General features: G+C 40.0%; 1 protein-coding gene across 1 annotated transcript in view; it reads right to left on the bottom strand.

Annotated features, from left to right (window-relative positions):
* LOC135474736 (RING finger protein 207-like) overlaps positions 1-18394 on the bottom strand; it is a 30166-nt gene extending 11772 nt beyond the window's left edge. The window contains exons 1-15 of the mRNA XM_064754312.1: positions 18275-18394; positions 16657-16937; positions 16095-16206; positions 15398-15542; positions 15085-15166; positions 12657-12732; positions 12206-12378; positions 11605-11746; positions 10830-10930; positions 9928-10044; positions 9363-9540; positions 8863-9048; positions 4933-4984; positions 4516-4633; positions 2867-2959 (exon numbers count right to left, since the gene is read on the bottom strand). Coding sequence (XP_064610382.1) covers positions 2867-2959; positions 4516-4633; positions 4933-4984; positions 8863-9048; positions 9363-9540; positions 9928-10044; positions 10830-10930; positions 11605-11746; positions 12206-12378; positions 12657-12732; positions 15085-15166; positions 15398-15542; positions 16095-16206; positions 16657-16850 — 1769 coding nt within the window. The 5' untranslated portion in view covers positions 16851-16937; positions 18275-18394. The remainder of the gene's footprint in view (positions 1-2866; positions 2960-4515; positions 4634-4932; positions 4985-8862; positions 9049-9362; positions 9541-9927; positions 10045-10829; positions 10931-11604; positions 11747-12205; positions 12379-12656; positions 12733-15084; positions 15167-15397; positions 15543-16094; positions 16207-16656; positions 16938-18274) is intronic.
* Positions 18395-18602: the final 208 nt, after the last annotated feature.

Genomic DNA, 18602 nt, shown 5'->3' with positions numbered 1-18602 from the left:
CAAATTCTTCTTCTCTTCACCCTAAACAATTTTTGCATAATTTACAGCAGTACTGGAGAGCTAATTTACTAGATTATTAATAATTATTGACACAAGTAAATGTGTCTGCAAAAGACCATCTGTGATGATCGTCTCCTCATCAGTCAAGACCCGCTTGTTCATTATTAGTATGCTTACTCAGTCAACAATGAATTCACAGAGATAAATTTCAACATAATTTCCACTGAGAATATTACATATGATATCATACTTTGTCCAATTCATAATTTGGGAGCCATTTTCACACAAAATTTCTCCAGAATCTGATCAGATTTTAAATGAAAATTCATAGAAAAGTAAGAACAAAAAAAAAAAAACACACACACAAAACAAAAAAAAACGTCTACCAAAAATTAGAAGTAATTATGAAAATGACAGATTTTTGGCTAATGAAAAATCTCTTTGATAAATTCGGTTTAAAATCTCAGAATATCAAACTTAAAACATTTAATAATATTTTCGGAACGACAAAGACCTGAATTCATAATTCAAAAAATGTGAAACATCATGAAAAAAAAAAAAAAAAATGAAAAAAAAACAACCCCAAAACCCCAAGACAAATGCAAAGTATATATTGCAGTGTGCGAACTGGTATACGTGACGGTTCTCATGGAGTATCCCTGTTTTATATGCAGAATAAGCACTGACTAACAGTGCTTTGGTATTCCACATGAATGTGAATATCAGTCTGTCTTGCAAAGATTTTTTCGATTTCATGTATATGTAACAGCTGCGGAACATGAAAGCTACAGCGGCATTGCATTTGCTAAGCGATGCATAAGCAGTTGCTTAGTGAAGCTGACCTAGGACGTCTGCAAGGAATGTGTGTACAAGGCCAAACAAGTGCACAGGCCTCATGACTGAGGCTTTGAGAAAATCTGTACCTAGGAAAGGATAACTCCACATCATTGCCCGTCAGAGTTCCTCCCCTTTAATATGTCTCCATTCTTTTCTACTTTTTGCTAATATACACCAGTCAGTCCACATATACTCAAGTACTTACCACCCACATTTCTGTGGATTGAAATCTGCTACTTTCATGGTCTAACAAAGAGTTTCACTTTACCATATGCAAAAAACCAATTCACTGGAACCAGCAACAGGACATGTCTAATGGCCAAAACAAAATGCCTCCTAGAACATTTCTGACTTCATATTGAAGTTACATGTACCGTTGCTAATAATGCTGTCCTCTTCACAGGAGCGGTAAACCTGAAGATTTACTCTTTTAAACAAAAAGTGCAATAACAAAGCAGCCTTTGCTGGGAAAACAGCGATGGAAATTTTTTCGAAAAAAAAAAAATTGACTTGCATATCCAAATTGAAAAAAACATTAATATTGGAAATGGATAACTCTACTTGAATGTGAAAAGCGCCGAGAGCCATACCGTTTTTCTGGGAGGTTAACAGCTTTTATGTTCTCTGGATAAAGCTTGGCTGAGGATTACAAACAAAGAGGTGAATGCCTATACCGATGCAGCTGGCTAAAGTCTAGCTCTCACCACACCTGAGTGGTTACTAACCATGCAAACTGTGTCCTAAATACACTTTCTACTGGTTTGGTTGCAGCTTTCAGTCAGCAGGTTTACCATGGGGCAGGTGAAGGGCTGTGGTTTCTGTGTGGCGAATGGAGGGTGGAGGAGGGTGTAACCAGTCTCCAGGTAAGTGTTAAAGGCTGGTTCAAGTTATCATTCAAGTTATTAAATCTTATGATACTGACAATAAACACTGAGTTATAGTATGTTCATGTGTACTGCTTCATCTCAGTCACAGGATTTGGGCCAGACAGTTAATAGCATTTTACTTGTATCCATGTACATGCATAGGGTTAGACAGATACCCGTCCATCCACCGAAGTGGACAGGTCAAATAGAAACCTGGTGCTATTTGGACACCCTGTTTTCACCACTTTTAACATGGGAGAGATAGGAGAAAATGAATTCTGGACACCCGGCTATAACAAAAATGGATTCAAAAAGGGATGTTTGGACATCCTCTTTCACATTTCTGGCCAACTCCCTGTGTACATGTAATTTACTTATCAAGTTTTTGATCAAGTCGGAAGACCAGGGATCAAACCTGGGTCGGACCATACCAAAGACAGGCTAGAGCAACGAAGGACTTGGTTGGCATAGTGTCAGTAAAATGTGACTGGGGTGTCATGTCTGTTGTCTTCAGCACGATACTTCTGTGGTTGCTGCACTACTGCTGCATGGACTTGCACAGCCACATGTAGACACAGTGTATGTACAAACACCTAATGACCCCCCTTCGTCACATGACTGAAAATTTTTCAAATACAACCCAAGGCATACATACATACCAATCACAATTACTTGACTCCTAAGTAAATCTTTTATCACTATCCTATTGCTACAACTGCTTAGATTTGATTCATTTAATTGAATGGTGTTTCACACCATACTCAAGAATATTTCAGTTATACGATGGTAGCGGGCATTACAGTGGGAGGAAACTGGCAGAACCCAGGGAAAACCCACAACCATTCGTAGGTTGCTTAGATTTGATGGAGAGATAATGAATGCAAGTACATGTACCACAACCGTAATATGATATCCCTTTCCCAAAGCTGTAGGCTCCTATTCCACATCTTCTGGTACTGTACTTTCTTTCTGATGTCTCTACAGGGATGGTAAGAGCGAGGCACAGTGGATGAACACGCAGGCTCAATCATACGTCAGTTGAGGCCTTGTCTGCTGTGAGGCGCTAGCCAGGGTGTAGCCATACACAGGTTCTCTAGAGAAACTGCTAATACCATCAGCCAGTGTTGGCCCAAAATTACAAACTGATAAATGTGAAGACTTACCGTTGTTGTGAATCAGGCTGCATCGTGTTGATTTGCTCAAACAAAGCATGGATCTGCTTCTCTTTATTTGAGGACGAGGAATAATCTCCTAATCTGAAGAGCACCGCCAAAGAAGAGTAGTGATTAGTAAGACAGTAGCAGTATTCCACCGTCTCTCCCACCTACTTATTTGTAAAGAGACACACTCCTGATCATTGCACCCTTTGGGGCGCAACTTCACACTACTGCAGGGCGTAGTCCACATATTTTGGGAATGAGCCCATAGCAACATAACTAGGAAAATTCTAATGTAATATTCAGGGGAAAAAAAAGCGTACCAGAGAGCTGCGGTTTTTAACTACTGTGCACTGTTCATTTAACAGGTACTTTAACCCAGTTCACATGTCTGAAAAGTGTATATTTTGGGAGAATGGGAATTGGGGAAAACAAGCCATTGGAAATGGGGCCAAATACCCACTCCTAGATAATGCCCTGTACTCCTAGCCCTTACATTTCGTTAATTTTTTGGGCTTGAGAACGATCAGGGTGACCCCAGCTTCAATCTTGACCACTAATATTAATATTATAAAGCAAATTTGAAGACATTTTCCACAAAAAGTTATTGCATTTGTCTAGAAATGTGGGATTATGTTGGTTGACATTTAGAAAACATAATTCCCTGACGATCTACGATGTGGCTTAGGAACAAACCCATGATTACCATCACACCATTACTAAAAAGCACATTCACCCCATCATACCAACCAATGGGTGCAGGTTTAAAAGCATAATATGGGTGGCCTTCGTGGACAAAAGGGTTAGCATGACAGCATGGCCCAATGACTCAGGAGCCTCCCACCAATGTGGTTGCTGTGAGTTGAAGTCAGCTTATGCTGCCTTCCTCTCCTACAGTACCTGGAAGGGTCTGTCAGCAACCTGCCGATGGTTGTGGGTCTCCCGCGCCCTGCCAGATTTCCTCTCACCATAATGCTGGCCGTCATCGTATAAGTGAAATATTCTTGAGTTTGGCGTAAAACACCATAAATAAAAAAAAATAAAAGTATACTATGGTATTTTAGAGAAAATGTAACAACAGACAAGCTAGGTCAGTCTACCAAGGCCTATTACAACTACCACTACCACTACCACTGACAACGGCATCAGAGACTGGTGGCTTCAGGTGATAAGTGGAACAATACTTTAGTCGGCATAAGCTACCCCGATTAACATCAGTTGAAGGTCAGAACAGAGACTACACTTTTCAGTTCAATGACATTCACTTGTAATTCACAGCCACTCCCATGTACTGTAGCATCAGTGTTACGTCACCTTTATTACCCTAACTTTTCCAATTTTTCTGAGAAATATTAGTGTGATGAAAGCAAAAATTACATTTCTCTCCCACTTTTTTTGGGAAAAGTAAAGGATATGAATAAGCTGAATGAGCAAGTAAACATTTCTGCTATTTGGGTCGGGTTATGCCAAAGACTAGTAAAGTGTGGCTGGGTGGGGTGTCATGTCCGGTGTCTTTGGCATGATACTTCCGTGGCAGCAGCACTTCAAAGCCATGGACTTGCACAGAAGACACAGTGTATGTACAATACATATAAATGAAAAATTGTTAAGTAAAACAATATAACCCAGGCATACATACATGTTTAAGTACTTACTTAGGCACAATTCTCTCTGTGACCTTAGAGATTGACTCAATGAAGGGAGACAACTGTGTGACAATTGTCTTCAGATGCTGACACTCCTGTTTCAGTCGTAAAACATCACTCATTTGAGCTGAAATATATCAGAAGGATTACCCGAACATTTCTCGATCTTTTGTCAAGAACAGATAAAACTGTATTTAACTCACCACTCACACTGGCCGTCTAGACCAATGATACATTAGAAATGATAACTGGATTTACAGCAATCCATCAAAAATTATTTCCAGGTCGCACACTTACAAACTCATAATGGGGAAGCTAACTTAAAATAAGGTCTTGCTCAAAACTTCTGTTTTTCTAGTTGTTCAGTCTTTAAAAGAAGAATCATTCCAATTTTTTTTCATGGAAGTGACTACATGTAAAACCTACCTTGATACAGTTCTTGTTCATTGCCTATTCTCTGAAGACATTCTTCCCAATGCTGAAAAACAATTAAAAATGACAGTGGTATGTATGACAGGAATAACAAACCAATTCCATTATATAGTGATACATGTAATGTAGTATTTGTAAGATAATCCATGTGACTTAATCTTGATCAACCTCTGAGAGTTACTTAGATTATCAACTGCCACTGAAATAGCATTGTAACCTCAATAATAATAAATTACAAAAAAAATGTCTCATTCCAATCAACGTTCCACATTTCCCTATACAAATAACACTTTCAGGTAAATTACTGGTACGACCCTGACAGCTGGATGGATTTACATATACACATGAGAAGTTTTATCATATTGTCTTCACAAAGAAATATCCTCTACACACATACAAACCGTCAAATACGCGTCATTGTTTCCTTGCTTCAGACTGAATGTTTATTTGATCATGTCAATGAAAGTGTCTCGTTTAAGCCTGTTTTCAGTTACGTTCATAGTTCAGTCAATGTGAAGCATAATGTTTTAAAACAGCACTGTCAGTTACAGCCTGTCAGGAATGAACCATCTCCCAATTCAAAATCACTCACATTCGTCTTGTTTCTTGGTCGTATCAAAGCACAAGCTGCGTGCATGGCAGACGTGATACACAGTCCAACATGAACTCAACAATCCCCAAGGATGATCAGCTGAATAGACTGACTTACCCAATCCACGGCTATTCATTTCTGCTCAGGTGAAGTCAGTGACTAACCTTTTCAAGAGCAATCCGCTTTTGCTCCAGGTGATCTCAGTGACTCACCTTTTCCAGGGCAATCGGCTTCTGCTCCAGGTGATCACAATGATTTACCTTTTCCAGGGTAATCGGCTTCTGCTCCAGGTGATCTCAGTGACTCACCTTTTCCAGGGCAATCGGCTTCTGCCCCAGGTAATCTCAATGATTTACCTTTTCCAGGGTAATCGGCTTCTGCTCCAGGTGATCTCAGTGACTCACCTTTTTCAGTGCAATCGGCTTCTGCTCCAGGTGATCACAATGACTCACCTTTTTCAGGGCAATCCGCTTCTTTTCCTGGTGATCACAATGACTTAACTTTTCCAAGGCAATCGGCTTCTGCTCCAGGTGATCACAATGACTTAACTTTTCAAAAGTAATCCGCTTCTGCTCCAGGTGATCACAATGACTTAACTTTTCCTGGGCAATCTACTTCTGCTCCAGGTGATCACAATGACTTATCTTTTCCAAGGTAATCCACTTCTGCTCCAGGTGATCACCATGACTTAACTTTTCCAGGGCAATCTACTTCTGCTCCAGGTGATCACAATGACTTATCTTTTCCAGGGTAATCCGCTTCTTTTCCTGGTGATCACAATGACTTAACTTTTCCAAGGCAATCGGCTTCTGCTCCAGGTGATCACCATGACTTAACTTTTCCAAAGTAATCCGCTTCTGCTCCAGGTGATCACAATGACTTAACTTTTCCTGGGCAATCCGTTTCTGCTCCATGTGGTCACAATGACTTACCTTTTCCAGGGCAATCCGCTTCTGCTCCAGATGATCACAATGACTTAACTTTTCCATGGCAATCCGCTTCTGCTCCAGGTGATCACAATGACTTAACTTTTCCAGAGCAATCCGCTTCTGCTCCAGGTGATCACAATGACTTAACTTTTCCAGGGCAATCTACTTCTGCTCCAGGTGATCACAATGACTTAACTTTTCCAGAGCAATCCACTTCTGCTCCAGGTGATCACAATGACTTAACTTTTCCAGAGCAATCCGCTTCTGCTCCAGGTGATCACAATGACTTAACTTTTCCAGGGCAATCCGCTTCTGCTCCAGGTGATCACAATGACTCACCTTTTTCAGGGCAATCCGCTTCTGCTCCAGGTGATCACAATGACTTAACTTTTCCAGGGCAATCCGCTTCTGCTCCAGGTGATCACCATGACTTAACTTTTCCGAGGCAATCCGCTTCTGCTCCACATGATCACAATGACTCACCTTTTTCAGGGCAATCCGCTTCTGCTCCAGGTGATCACAATGACTTAACTTTTCCATGGCAATCCGCTTCTGCTCCAGGTGATCACAATGACTTAACTTTTCCAGGGCAATCTACTTCTGCTCCAGGTGATCACAATGACTTAACTTTTCCAGAGCAATCCACTTCTGCTCCAGGTGATCACAATGACTTAACTTTTCCAGAGCAATCCGCTTCTGCTCCAGGTGATCACAATGACTTAACTTTTCCAGGGCAATCCGCTTCTGCTCCAGGTGATCACAATGACTCACCTTTTTCAGGGCAATCCGCTTCTGCTCCAGGTGATCACAATGACTTAACTTTTCCAGGGCAATCCGCTTCTGCTCCAGGTGATCACCATGACTTAACTTTTCCGAGGCAATCCGCTTCTGCTCCACATGATCACAATGACTCACCTTTTTCAGGGCAATCCGCTTCTGCTCCAGGTGATCACAATGACTTAACTTTTCCATGGCAATCCGCTTCTGCTCCAGGTGATCACAATGACTTAACTTTTCCGAGGCAATCTGCCTCTGCTCCAGGTGATCACAATGACTTAACTTTTCCAGAGCAATCCGTTTCTGCTCCAGGTGATCACAATGACTTAACTTTTTCAGGGCAATCCGCTTCTGCTCCAGGTGATCACAATGACTTAACTTTTCCATGGCAATCCGCTTCTGCTCCAGGTGATCACCATGACTTAACTTTTCCACAGTAATCTGCTTCTGCTCCAGGTGATCACCATGACTTAACTTTTCCAGGGCAATCTACTTCTGCTCCAGGTGATCACAATGACTTAACTTTTCCAGAGCAATCCACTTCTGCTCCAGGTGATCACCATGACTTAACTTTTCCAGAGCAATCCGCTTCTGCTCCAGGTGATCACAATGACTTAACTTTTCCAGGGCAATCCGCTTCTGCTCCAGGTGATCACAATGACTCACCTTTTTCAGGGCAATCCGCTTCTGCTCCAGGTGATCACAATGACTTAACTTTTCCAGGGCAATCCGCTTCTGCTCCAGGTGATCACCATGACTTAACTTTTCCGAGGCAATCCGCTTCTGCTCCACATGATCACAATGACTCACCTTTTTCAGGGCAATCCGCTTCTGCTCCAGGTGATCACAATGACTTAACTTTTCCATGGCAATCCGCTTCTGCTCAAGGTGATCACAATGACTTAACTTTTCCAGGGCAATCTACTTCTGCTCCAGGTGATCACAATGACTTAACTTTTCCAGAGCAATCCACTTCTGCTCCAGGTGATCACAATGACTTAACTTTTCCAGAGCAATCCGCTTCTGCTCCAGGTGATCACAATGACTTAACTTTTCCAGGGCAATCCCCTTCTGCTCCAGGTGATCACAATGACTCACCTTTTTCAGGGCAATCCGCTTCTGCTCCAGGTGATCACAATGACTTAACTTTTCCAGGGCAATCCGCTTCTGCTCCAGGTGATCACCATGACTTAACTTTTCCAAGGCAATCCGCTTCTGCTCCACATGATCACAATGACTCACCTTTTTCAGGGCAATCCGCTTCTGCTCCAGGTGATCACAATGACTTAACTTTTCCATGGCAATCCGCTTCTGCTCCAGGTGATCACAATGACTTAACTTTTCCGAGGCAATCTGCCTCTGCTCCAGGTGATCACAATGACTTAACTTTTCCAGAGCAATCCGTTTCTGCTCCAGGTGATCACAATGACTTAACTTTTTCAGGGCAATCCGCTTCTGCTCCAGGTGATCACAATGACTTAACTTTTCCATGGCAATCCGCTTCTGCTCCAGGTGATCACCATGACTTAACTTTTCCAAAGTAATCCGCTTCTGCTCCAGGTGATCACCATGACTTAACTTTTCCTGGGCAATCTACTTCTGCTCCATGTGGTCACAATGACTTACCTTTTCCAGAGCAATCCGCTTCTGCTCCAGGTGATCACAATGCTTTGTTAACTGCTCATCCACTTCAGCGACTTCAGTTTTAAAGTCAGATACTTTGCAGTTTTTGGCCATGATGCGTCGTAGAGTCAAGTCTCTGTGAAGCTCCTGCACACAGGATTTCAACTTCTCCAACTTCTGCAGAAGGTCCTATAAATAGTTACAACAGACATGCATGTTCTATATTCACAATGAAAAAATAAAAAGCCAGAGTAAAGCAAAACAAAGTTCATGAAAAAAAAAAATAAAGAAACATAGCAGTTTTCCAGTTGGAGTTGTCAGAAGATGATGTGACCCAGCACTGAAGATGTACCTTTGATCTTGAACACAACACACTACAAAAAACATAATCATCATCACAAATGTCACCATATTTATGTCTTCAGTATGCGTGAATAAAACGGTTACTAAGAACTTATTCTGCCCAGCTTTATCCACAAGCTACATATCATATACTATCTTACTCTGTGACTGTTGTCAAACTCCACACAGTGCTCAGCAAACACGCCTTTAGCATCAATGAATTTCACTTTACTCCCATTATTGTTCCCACGCCGACCACCATTTGGGCCATAGCTGACAACTGTCACCCCTCTGTTTGGGCCGTTTGTTGTGCTGGGGGCAGTCACGGGAAGCTCTAGTCTGTCAGAGAAAAAGTATGAAATAAAGGAACATATGTGTAAAAGTAATAGGCTGTAAGTTGTCAGGCTGAAATTATTGGTAGTTTGTTCCTTGTATTGTGGCCAATTTTTTTCCCCCTGCATTTATATCCGGTTTGTTTTGAGGAATGTGGGTCAACCAAAAAACAGCTCCATATTTCAGTTCCCTTATATCTGTAAGAGTTTTCACATCATTTAATACATGTCCACATTAGGAACTTTCACATTTTACTTGATGTGGTTGTTTGGTATGTCTTATGCTACAATAATACAGGTCTGTACTTAACCGTGACCAATTGTGGTTCTATTACATATATCTGAATTGACAGAATTGTCTTCTGTGCATCCTAAAAGCAGTTACAACAGTTACCTGATGTTTGGCATAGGCACAGATTGACTGGAGGCTGGGCGGCTCAAAGGGAGAGAACTGGTGCAAGTGTTGTTATCTCCCTTTTGATAATACGGAAATAGCAGAGGCTCCAGACATCTGGAAAGAAATACAACCATAAACATCTGATTTTTCTTTCTTTCCTTACTTTAGAAAATCCAAAAAAGTTATTAAACATTAAAAAATATTGAAATGCATTATTCTGCCAACACTGTAAGTTAACTCTTTATACAATTCCCACAACATGCAATGAATAAAGGGCAAAATAAAATATACACATAACTTTTGCACATATCTATCAAAAGTGAAAAACATGTGGTACAGTATTTAAGAGAAATTTACTAAACTATCAAAACTGTCTGACAATGTTGCTGTTTCCTTTCACTATAGACGGCTATTTACTGCAAACAATCAACTTGTGTTTGAGTAGATAATAACATATTTTTCTATCTTTGGAGCCCTATAGTTTCTTCACAAAAAAAATTAAAACAATGATTTGAAGACTATGCAAGGATTAAAATCATTCACTCGTCTTTTCAGGCCTCAAGATGAAAATGATTCCCTCAAACTGCACCAAGGTCATCAAACGGATGACTTTGTACCATGCAAATATTCATGCTTTATGAAACATAAATGATTTTGTATTTTATCCATTCTCAATGTTGTTTTACTGTATCATAAATGGAATCTAATACATTTCACACTTTTAAATCACAAATCATATTAAATCATAAACTAAAGTTCTCAAAATATTTAACATTTTGATCCCCAGTAGAAGTGATCTAAGAACTTTATTTTATCTTGTTTTCTGAGACATCAAAATCCATATATTTGATCCGTGGAAAAGTTCTTAAACAAACTACAACAAATAGAATTATACTTACTTGGCAATCTGAGCTTTGTAATCTGTGTTAACTTGACTGCTTTGGGTTGGGTATAGTTTATGCTGGTGTTGTACTATAGAAGTCAGTCTACCCATTAAAGACTGCAAACAGATAGCAAAAGCAAACACATATCAAATAGATAAACACATGCATTCTGAAAAACACTAGTCACTTAAGACTCTGGTTGTACCAAGCTGAATGACTAAAAAATTTCGAGTAAATTTCGGGATCAGGCTGTTGGTCAGCGAACAGGGTACATAGATTCCTAATCATAAGTACATGAGATGCTGGCACAATCCAAGCATCTAACAGGGAACTTCCCCTGCTCTCATTGTTTACTGGGGCCTTAGTCACAACAAATGACCCACAGAGGGACATTTGCACTGACGTCTGTTGATGAATACATGTATTCCGCGTAATAAAAGGATATACATAGTCTGTCCGTCATAAAAAGAAAATAATTATTTGCCAAAGGTTACATGAGCAACTTGCCAAAGGTTACATGAATAACTTGCCAAAGGTTACATGAATAACTTGCCAAAGGTTACATGAATAACTTGCCAAAGGTTACATGAATAACTTGCCAAAGGTTACATGAATAACTTGCCAAAGCTGGGTGGTTCCTCCACACAAAAATTGACCACTGCACATGTTAAAACTTCTTCTGTTTCTTGTTGAAGAATAATCAATCAATCAAGTACAATTCATTAAATTTGCAGTAAAGCTGTATTTCAATATGCTAAAGTGAGATGTATGAAGCCAATTCTGTACTCACATATGCCAAGTCTAAGAACTCATGTTTGTTGGCTGTTCCTGTGAAGGCGGCGCTGGTGACCAGGTTCACATGAATTGTGGGTAATAATGTTGTCAAGGTTACCAGCTGAGCCTTAAACAGTGACTCTTTAGCTTTGTACTGTCTGTAATGTAAAACCACATAAATAGTCAAAGAATGAATGAATGGTAGTGGTTTTATGCAAACTTACTACTCAATCAAATGATTGAGAGAATACAAAATATCAAATCGATTTTCTACGTGAAAGATGACAAAGGGCAAAGTGCAGACATAAATACAAAAAGCAACATAAAACATAGCAAGATGCAAGATTACAGTTACATCTTGTAATACAAACAGCTAAGCTTTTATACACCTAATAAGCGCATTGATGGGAAACTCCAACAAAATAGGGCCCTGTTGTTCAAAAGTGCATTAGCCGTCTGCCACAGTATTCACTTTATTCAGAACTAAAGTCCCATTAGTTTTGTATAATGATATGACTAGTATTAGAATGGAAGTGTGACTGAAGTTTTAATACATTTTCTAACAACTGACACCAGAACGTCACCATTCACGTATGATGTAGATTTTCATGCCACACCTTTCTACTTCCTCTTCCAGCTCTGTTTTCTTCTCTTGTATTTTCTCCTGCATGTTGACATACAGAGTCTGTATGGCCTGTTTCTCTGTCACAGCATTACGACGCACCTCCTCTAGCAAAACCCGCAGTAAGAGGATACCATCCCTGACGGAGTTCTGCAGGTCATGAACAGCCTGGGAACAGAGAACAAACACGCCATTTAGCTGCATCAGTCTTATAAACACCAGTCTGGACAAACCCTGCTGTCTTGCACTTATATACCTCTGATGGACACCTCCTGGCTAGGAGTGATTTATACAAACATATCACAACAAGAATTTCATTTATTTCTTAAATGCATATGTAACCTTATATCTGTGACTTCTATTGCGTGGGAAAGTCTGGCATGGCTCTGTGGAGACTAAGTTCTGGTTCATTTGAGCCTATACCTGTACCTAACTATGCGACTTACCAATACAGCTTGGTCTAACTTCTTACAGCCTTGCTTATAGGCAGTCTCCAAGTCAACACAGTAAGACCGACTTTCTCTGGAAAATAAATTATAACATAAATTCTTTTTCTTAAATTGTCTCCCACACAGTAGTAAGGTCAACATTCAATTTTTAGATACACACATGTAGAAGACTACCAGGCATACATATACATCTTAAAGGTGATCCCTAATGACTTTATTTTCACATTGAATGTTCCTTAGACACAATATTTATGCTATGTTAGTCTGTAAACTGCATTTAAAAACACACTATGCTAACTAGTTCCATTTAACATTAAAGTTACATGTATCTTGACTGGATTTAGATTTTCTGATGTTTGATCATCAAATTCTATCCTTTTTTCTTCTGTTTTCAATGTTCTAATGATCAGAACCTATTCAGGGGACATCAAACCATCTCTGTGCAGTTTGGAAGGTCTAGCACCAGGGTTCTACTTTAACACACTTTTTACAAAACGCACTCACTGTTCCAGACTGCTCTGTCAAATCTGACTTACCTACCTGTATAAATACTTCTGTTTGGAAGTTGTTCATAAACATTATGTGAAATACATGCTTCCTAGACAGGTTTGGACATACATGTACATGTAGTCTGATGGTGAAGCTCTGTATACAAAACACTGGACAAGCACGCAGTCTGATGGTGAAGTTCTGTATACAAAACACTAGACAAGCATGCAGTCTGATGATGAAGTGCTGTATACAAAACACTGGACAAGCATGTAGTCTGATGGTGAAGTGCTGTATACAAAACACTGGACAAGCATGTAGTCTGATGGTGAAGTGCTGTATACAAAACACTGGACAAGCATGTAGTCTGATGGTGAAGTGCTGTATACAAAACACTGGACATGCATGTAGTCTGATGGTGAAGTGCTGTATACAAAACACTGGACATGCATGTAGTCTGATGGTGAAGTGATGTATACAAAACTCTGGACATGCATGTAGTCTGATGGTGAAGCTCTGTATACAAAACACTGGACAAGCACGCAGTCTGATGGTGAAGTTCTGTATACAAAACACTGGACAAGCACGCAGTCTGATGGTGAAGTGCTGTATACAAAACACTTGACATGCATGCAGTCTGATGGTGAAGTGCTGTATACAAAACTCTGGACATGCATGTAGTCTGATGGTGAAGTGCTATATACAAAACTCTGGACATGCATGCAGTCTGATGGTCAAGTGCTGTATACAAAACTCTGGACATGCATGCAGTCTGATGGTGAAGTGCTGTATACAAAACACTGGACAAGCATGTAGTCTGATGGTGAAGTCATGTATACAAAACACTGGACAAGCATGTAGTCTGATGGTGAAGTGCTGTATACAAAACACTTGACATGCATGCAGTCTGATGGTGAAGTGCTATATACAAAACTCTGGACATGCATGTAGTCTGATGGTGAAGTGCTGTATACAAAACACTGGACATGCATGCAGTCTGATGGTGAAGTGCTATATACAAAACTCTGGACAACCATGTAGTCTGATGGTGAAGTGCTGTATACAAAACACTGGACATGCATGCAGTCTGATGATGAAGTGCTGTATACAAAACACTGGACATGCATGTAGTCTGATGGTGAAGTGCTGTCTACAAAACACTGGACATGCATGTAGTCTGATGGTGAAGTGCTGTATACAAAACACTGGACAAGCATGTAGTCTGATGGTGAAGTGCTGTATACAAAACACTGGACATGCATGTAGTCTGATGGTGAAGTGATGTATACAAAACACTGGACAAGCACGTAGTCTGATGGTGAAGTGCTGTATACAAAACACTTGACATGCATGCAGTCTGATGGTGAAGTGCTGTATACAAAACACTGGACATGCATGCAGTCTGATGGTGAAGTGCTATATACAAAACTCTGGACATGCATGTAGTCTAATGGTGAAGTGCTGTATACAAAACACTGGACAAGCATGTAGTCTGATGGTGAAGTGCTGTATACAAAACACTGGACATGCATGCAGTCTGATGATGAAGTGCTGAATACAAAACACTGGACATGCATGCAGTCTGATGATGAAGTGCTGTATACAAAACACTGGACATGCATGTAGTCTGATGGTGAAGTGCTGTATACAAAACACTGGACATGCATGTAATCTGATGGTGAAGTGCTATATACAAAACTCTGGACAACCATGTAGACTGATGGTGAAGTGCTGTATACAAAACACTGGACATGCATGCAGTCTGATGATGAAGTGCTGTATACAAAACACTGGACATGCATGTAGTCTGATGGTGAAGTGCTGTATACAAAGCACTGGACATGCATGTAGTCTGATGGTGAAGTGCTGTCTACAAAACACTGGACATGCATGTAGTCTGACAGTGAAGTGTGCACACAAAATAATCCCCACTTACATCTTCATATCCCTGAAACAGTTGATACACAACATGACTTTCTTCTCTGTAGAAAACATTATGTAAGGTTCACTGTGCAATTCTGGAACAAAAGAGAAGTGTGCACATATATATACAACATCAACAATGTAGCTTTAAAGGAATTTGACATTTTGACTTGAATTATTAATTCATCCTCAATTCTCTTGTATTGATGAACATTCTTTAACTGATACATCAGTTCCCCTAGCAATAAGCTTTTGAGGTGAAAGCTCCACAGTTGCAAACATTCAATACCCGGACTTCAATGACAAGAAGAAGCTGTTCTCCTTACTGCATAGTTTATGGATGTCCTTGGTCCTCTTTGCCATGAGGACAATCTCGTGAGATGCAAACATCCTGGCTTTGTGTGTGTCCTCACGACATATCCCGCACAGTGGCTGGGTGCATGTATTGCAGAAGAACATGTGACCATTGGCCTGAGAACCGAGATGGAGAACATCATGGATAATAAGGACATGTAAGGTCTTGGGCTCAGTTACCATCTATATCAGCATGATTCAGAAAATAGCATTTTTTCAACGTAGTCAGCTTTGAAACTTCAGAGCTATAAAGACAGTGGTTATTGATAGATAAATTTTGCATGGAAACAGAACTCTTGTGATTTGCAGATACATCAATCAGAACCATTTTTAATGTGTGAGTTTGCTAAAAAACAGTTGAACAGAACTGGATAAATGATCCAGTTTGATTTGGGCTAAACACAACTTTGGCAGACATTTGCGAATATAGTGATCATGTTCCATACATCTGGAGAGACATATATAAAAATATGCTGTCTGCAATCTACTGAATGTCATGATTTCTACTGAAAGCTCACAACAAAAATACCCTATCTTCATCCATCATTTATCGGCAACAATATAACACAAGCACTGGACATGCATGTGGTCTGATTCTGCATATTTCAGAAAACATTATAGCAATTACAGGCAATGTATTAACAAATAACATACAAGGAAAAAACTTACATTATCACAGTTTGCACAAAGTGCTTTTTCTTCAGTGGAAGACTCAATGAGGAATTTGAGCAAGGAATCACTGGGTGGAAGAGACTGATCCTCTTTCAACTGGGCAACCCCACTGAAAACAACACAACTACACTGTACAGACATGTGCATGAAACTTCATGTTATTTTTCCTCAGGACCTCACATTAAAAGAAAAGAAAACTAAGAAACAACATTGACTTTTATGGTCTCTGTTCTTATGACTGTTCGCTTAACATAGAAATACAAATTTAGAAGGGCGCCATGTTAGTTGTAGGTTGGCCTCCTTCTCACTGGCAGTGGACAACAAATCTAACAATTTGGCAACCGTGCATGAGGTAGAGCTTTTTGTACTCCTATCTTTTGTATTTCTTAACACAAACTCAAAACATGGAACAGGCACTATTGGCAATGGACTTTCGTACCATTTTTTGTATCATAATTCTGGGCGTTTAAATCGAAAATTTTGTTGTTAACACCATATTACTGATATATATTATATATAAGCAAAAAAATGCAGATACAAAGATAATCAAGACACTTACCCACACAAAGGGCAAACAATCTTTCCATCAGACACATGTCCACGGATACATTTTGAGCAGAAGCTATGAAAACAGGGGAAAATTCGAGGATCCTCAAACTGTTCATTACACAGGTAACATAGGAGTGGATTTCGTTTCGTTGCATTCTCAAAATCAGCCAGGTTATCCATTTGGTGAATGATTTCTCCAGACATGGTTCATCATGGTACATGTCTGCAATGTGTTGTCACAATGTCAGTCTTTGTGCAGTGGGACAGCAGCCAGTGATATGTAGGAAACACCTGCAAAGACAATGAGAGTGAGTGAGTGCTTAGGGTTTAACGTCGACAATAAGTCATGTGACGACAATAAAGACAATGGAAAATGTGACTGGATGTACATGTAGCACCATATACCTGTGTGAGTATGAAAAGTTTATCCTTGAATAGGACAAGGGCCAGTTTCTTGAAAGTTTGTACATTGATTTACAGAGGGTATGTAAATATGTACAACCCCCCCCCCCCCCCCCCCAAAAAAAAAAAACACATGAACATGGATATGTCGGCAGATGCCACGGAAAGGTATGGACGTAAAAAGCAACCAACTTTTTTAGGCAAATCCATGGATGATCACCTAATTTTAAATGGGAAATTTGTGTTCTCATGACATTTAGCATTAAATCTACTCTTCCACTGGCCATGACTGTCTTCTTGGCTGTTTCACATCTAAAGTCAGCTTGACGTGGGAGTCTACTAATACGTTCTTGTAATTGTCCTGGTTTATGTCTTAGCAAGTCAGCGTCATTCTTGTTTCATAAGTTATTTCATGTGAGTGTGATGTAATACATACCCACATTCTACACACTGCAAGGCCTGTGTTCACATAATTCAGAGAACTGTTATTCTGTCTTTGTGGACAGTGAGATTGGAGACGTCAATGGAATGAGCTCATTTGTAGCTCAGGGGGCCTGACTAAAGACCTGAATGGGAGACCGGACGGCAGACAGTGACTGTAACACAGAAACTACGGCCTGGACATTTATCAATCTCTGGGTGCCACTAAATTAAAAAGAGAACATTTCAAGCTATCCAGAAACATTTGTTATATGAAGAATTACTTTGTTTTCAGGTATACCGGTAATTCTTTGACAAGACTGAAGATCACAAGTACTATTTCTCTCCTCGGAAACCATGTTGCTGAGCCCTGATCAAATCTGTCAGGGCAAACAGGGAAGACAAGCCACAACAAATGAGCTTGGACACCATGCTTGGTTGCATTTCTTCTTTCCTCTGGCGCTCTTGTTGAATCTCGTGACCTGATAAATGTCCACAAAGTAGTTTCTGTAGCCTAGTAGCTTAGTCAATGGGCTCCTTCTCAGATGTTCATTATGAAAAGCTGCTTCTTCAATGAATTTACGCCATTTTACCACGTGACAACACACTAAAGTCTAAAATTCCCAATCAAAGTAATTAAAAATAAATCGTCGCCTCTTCTTGTTCTGCTGTTGATTGACTTAGAATGTTTTGTTGTTGTTGTTGTAATCTGACATGCCCGCAAACCGAGGAAGAAAGTGTATCAGTCCTGTATTTTGACATCAGATTGCAAAAACTTAGGCAAATAATCGGTCACCTGAACTCACCTAATGAACTGAACATAGAATAGGCGAAAATAATTATTCATCACCGCCGAGGAATTTGACTTATTTACAAACTTTCACACCCCTCTCAATCGGTCGCTGCCATTTTCCCTCCACCTCTTCTGTGATTGGCTGAAAACAAACAGAGCTAGTCTGGCATAAATACGAAACTGCCGCTGGGTATGAATAGGTAGAAAACCCAATCCTTATTTGGCGGTGGAATGACAGCCGTTCAAAAATCAACAGAAATCCTTCAGACATAAGCTCACACAATTTCACCACAGTGACAACCATTTTAAAGTAAATCGCCGCAAAAATAAACCTAATCCAA

This window comes from Liolophura sinensis, chromosome 9, assembly GCF_032854445.1.
Source record: "Liolophura sinensis isolate JHLJ2023 chromosome 9, CUHK_Ljap_v2, whole genome shotgun sequence".
Lineage (NCBI taxonomy): Eukaryota > Metazoa > Mollusca > Polyplacophora > Chitonida > Chitonidae > Liolophura > Liolophura sinensis.
This window is presented reverse-complemented; position numbering and strand designations above follow the sequence as displayed.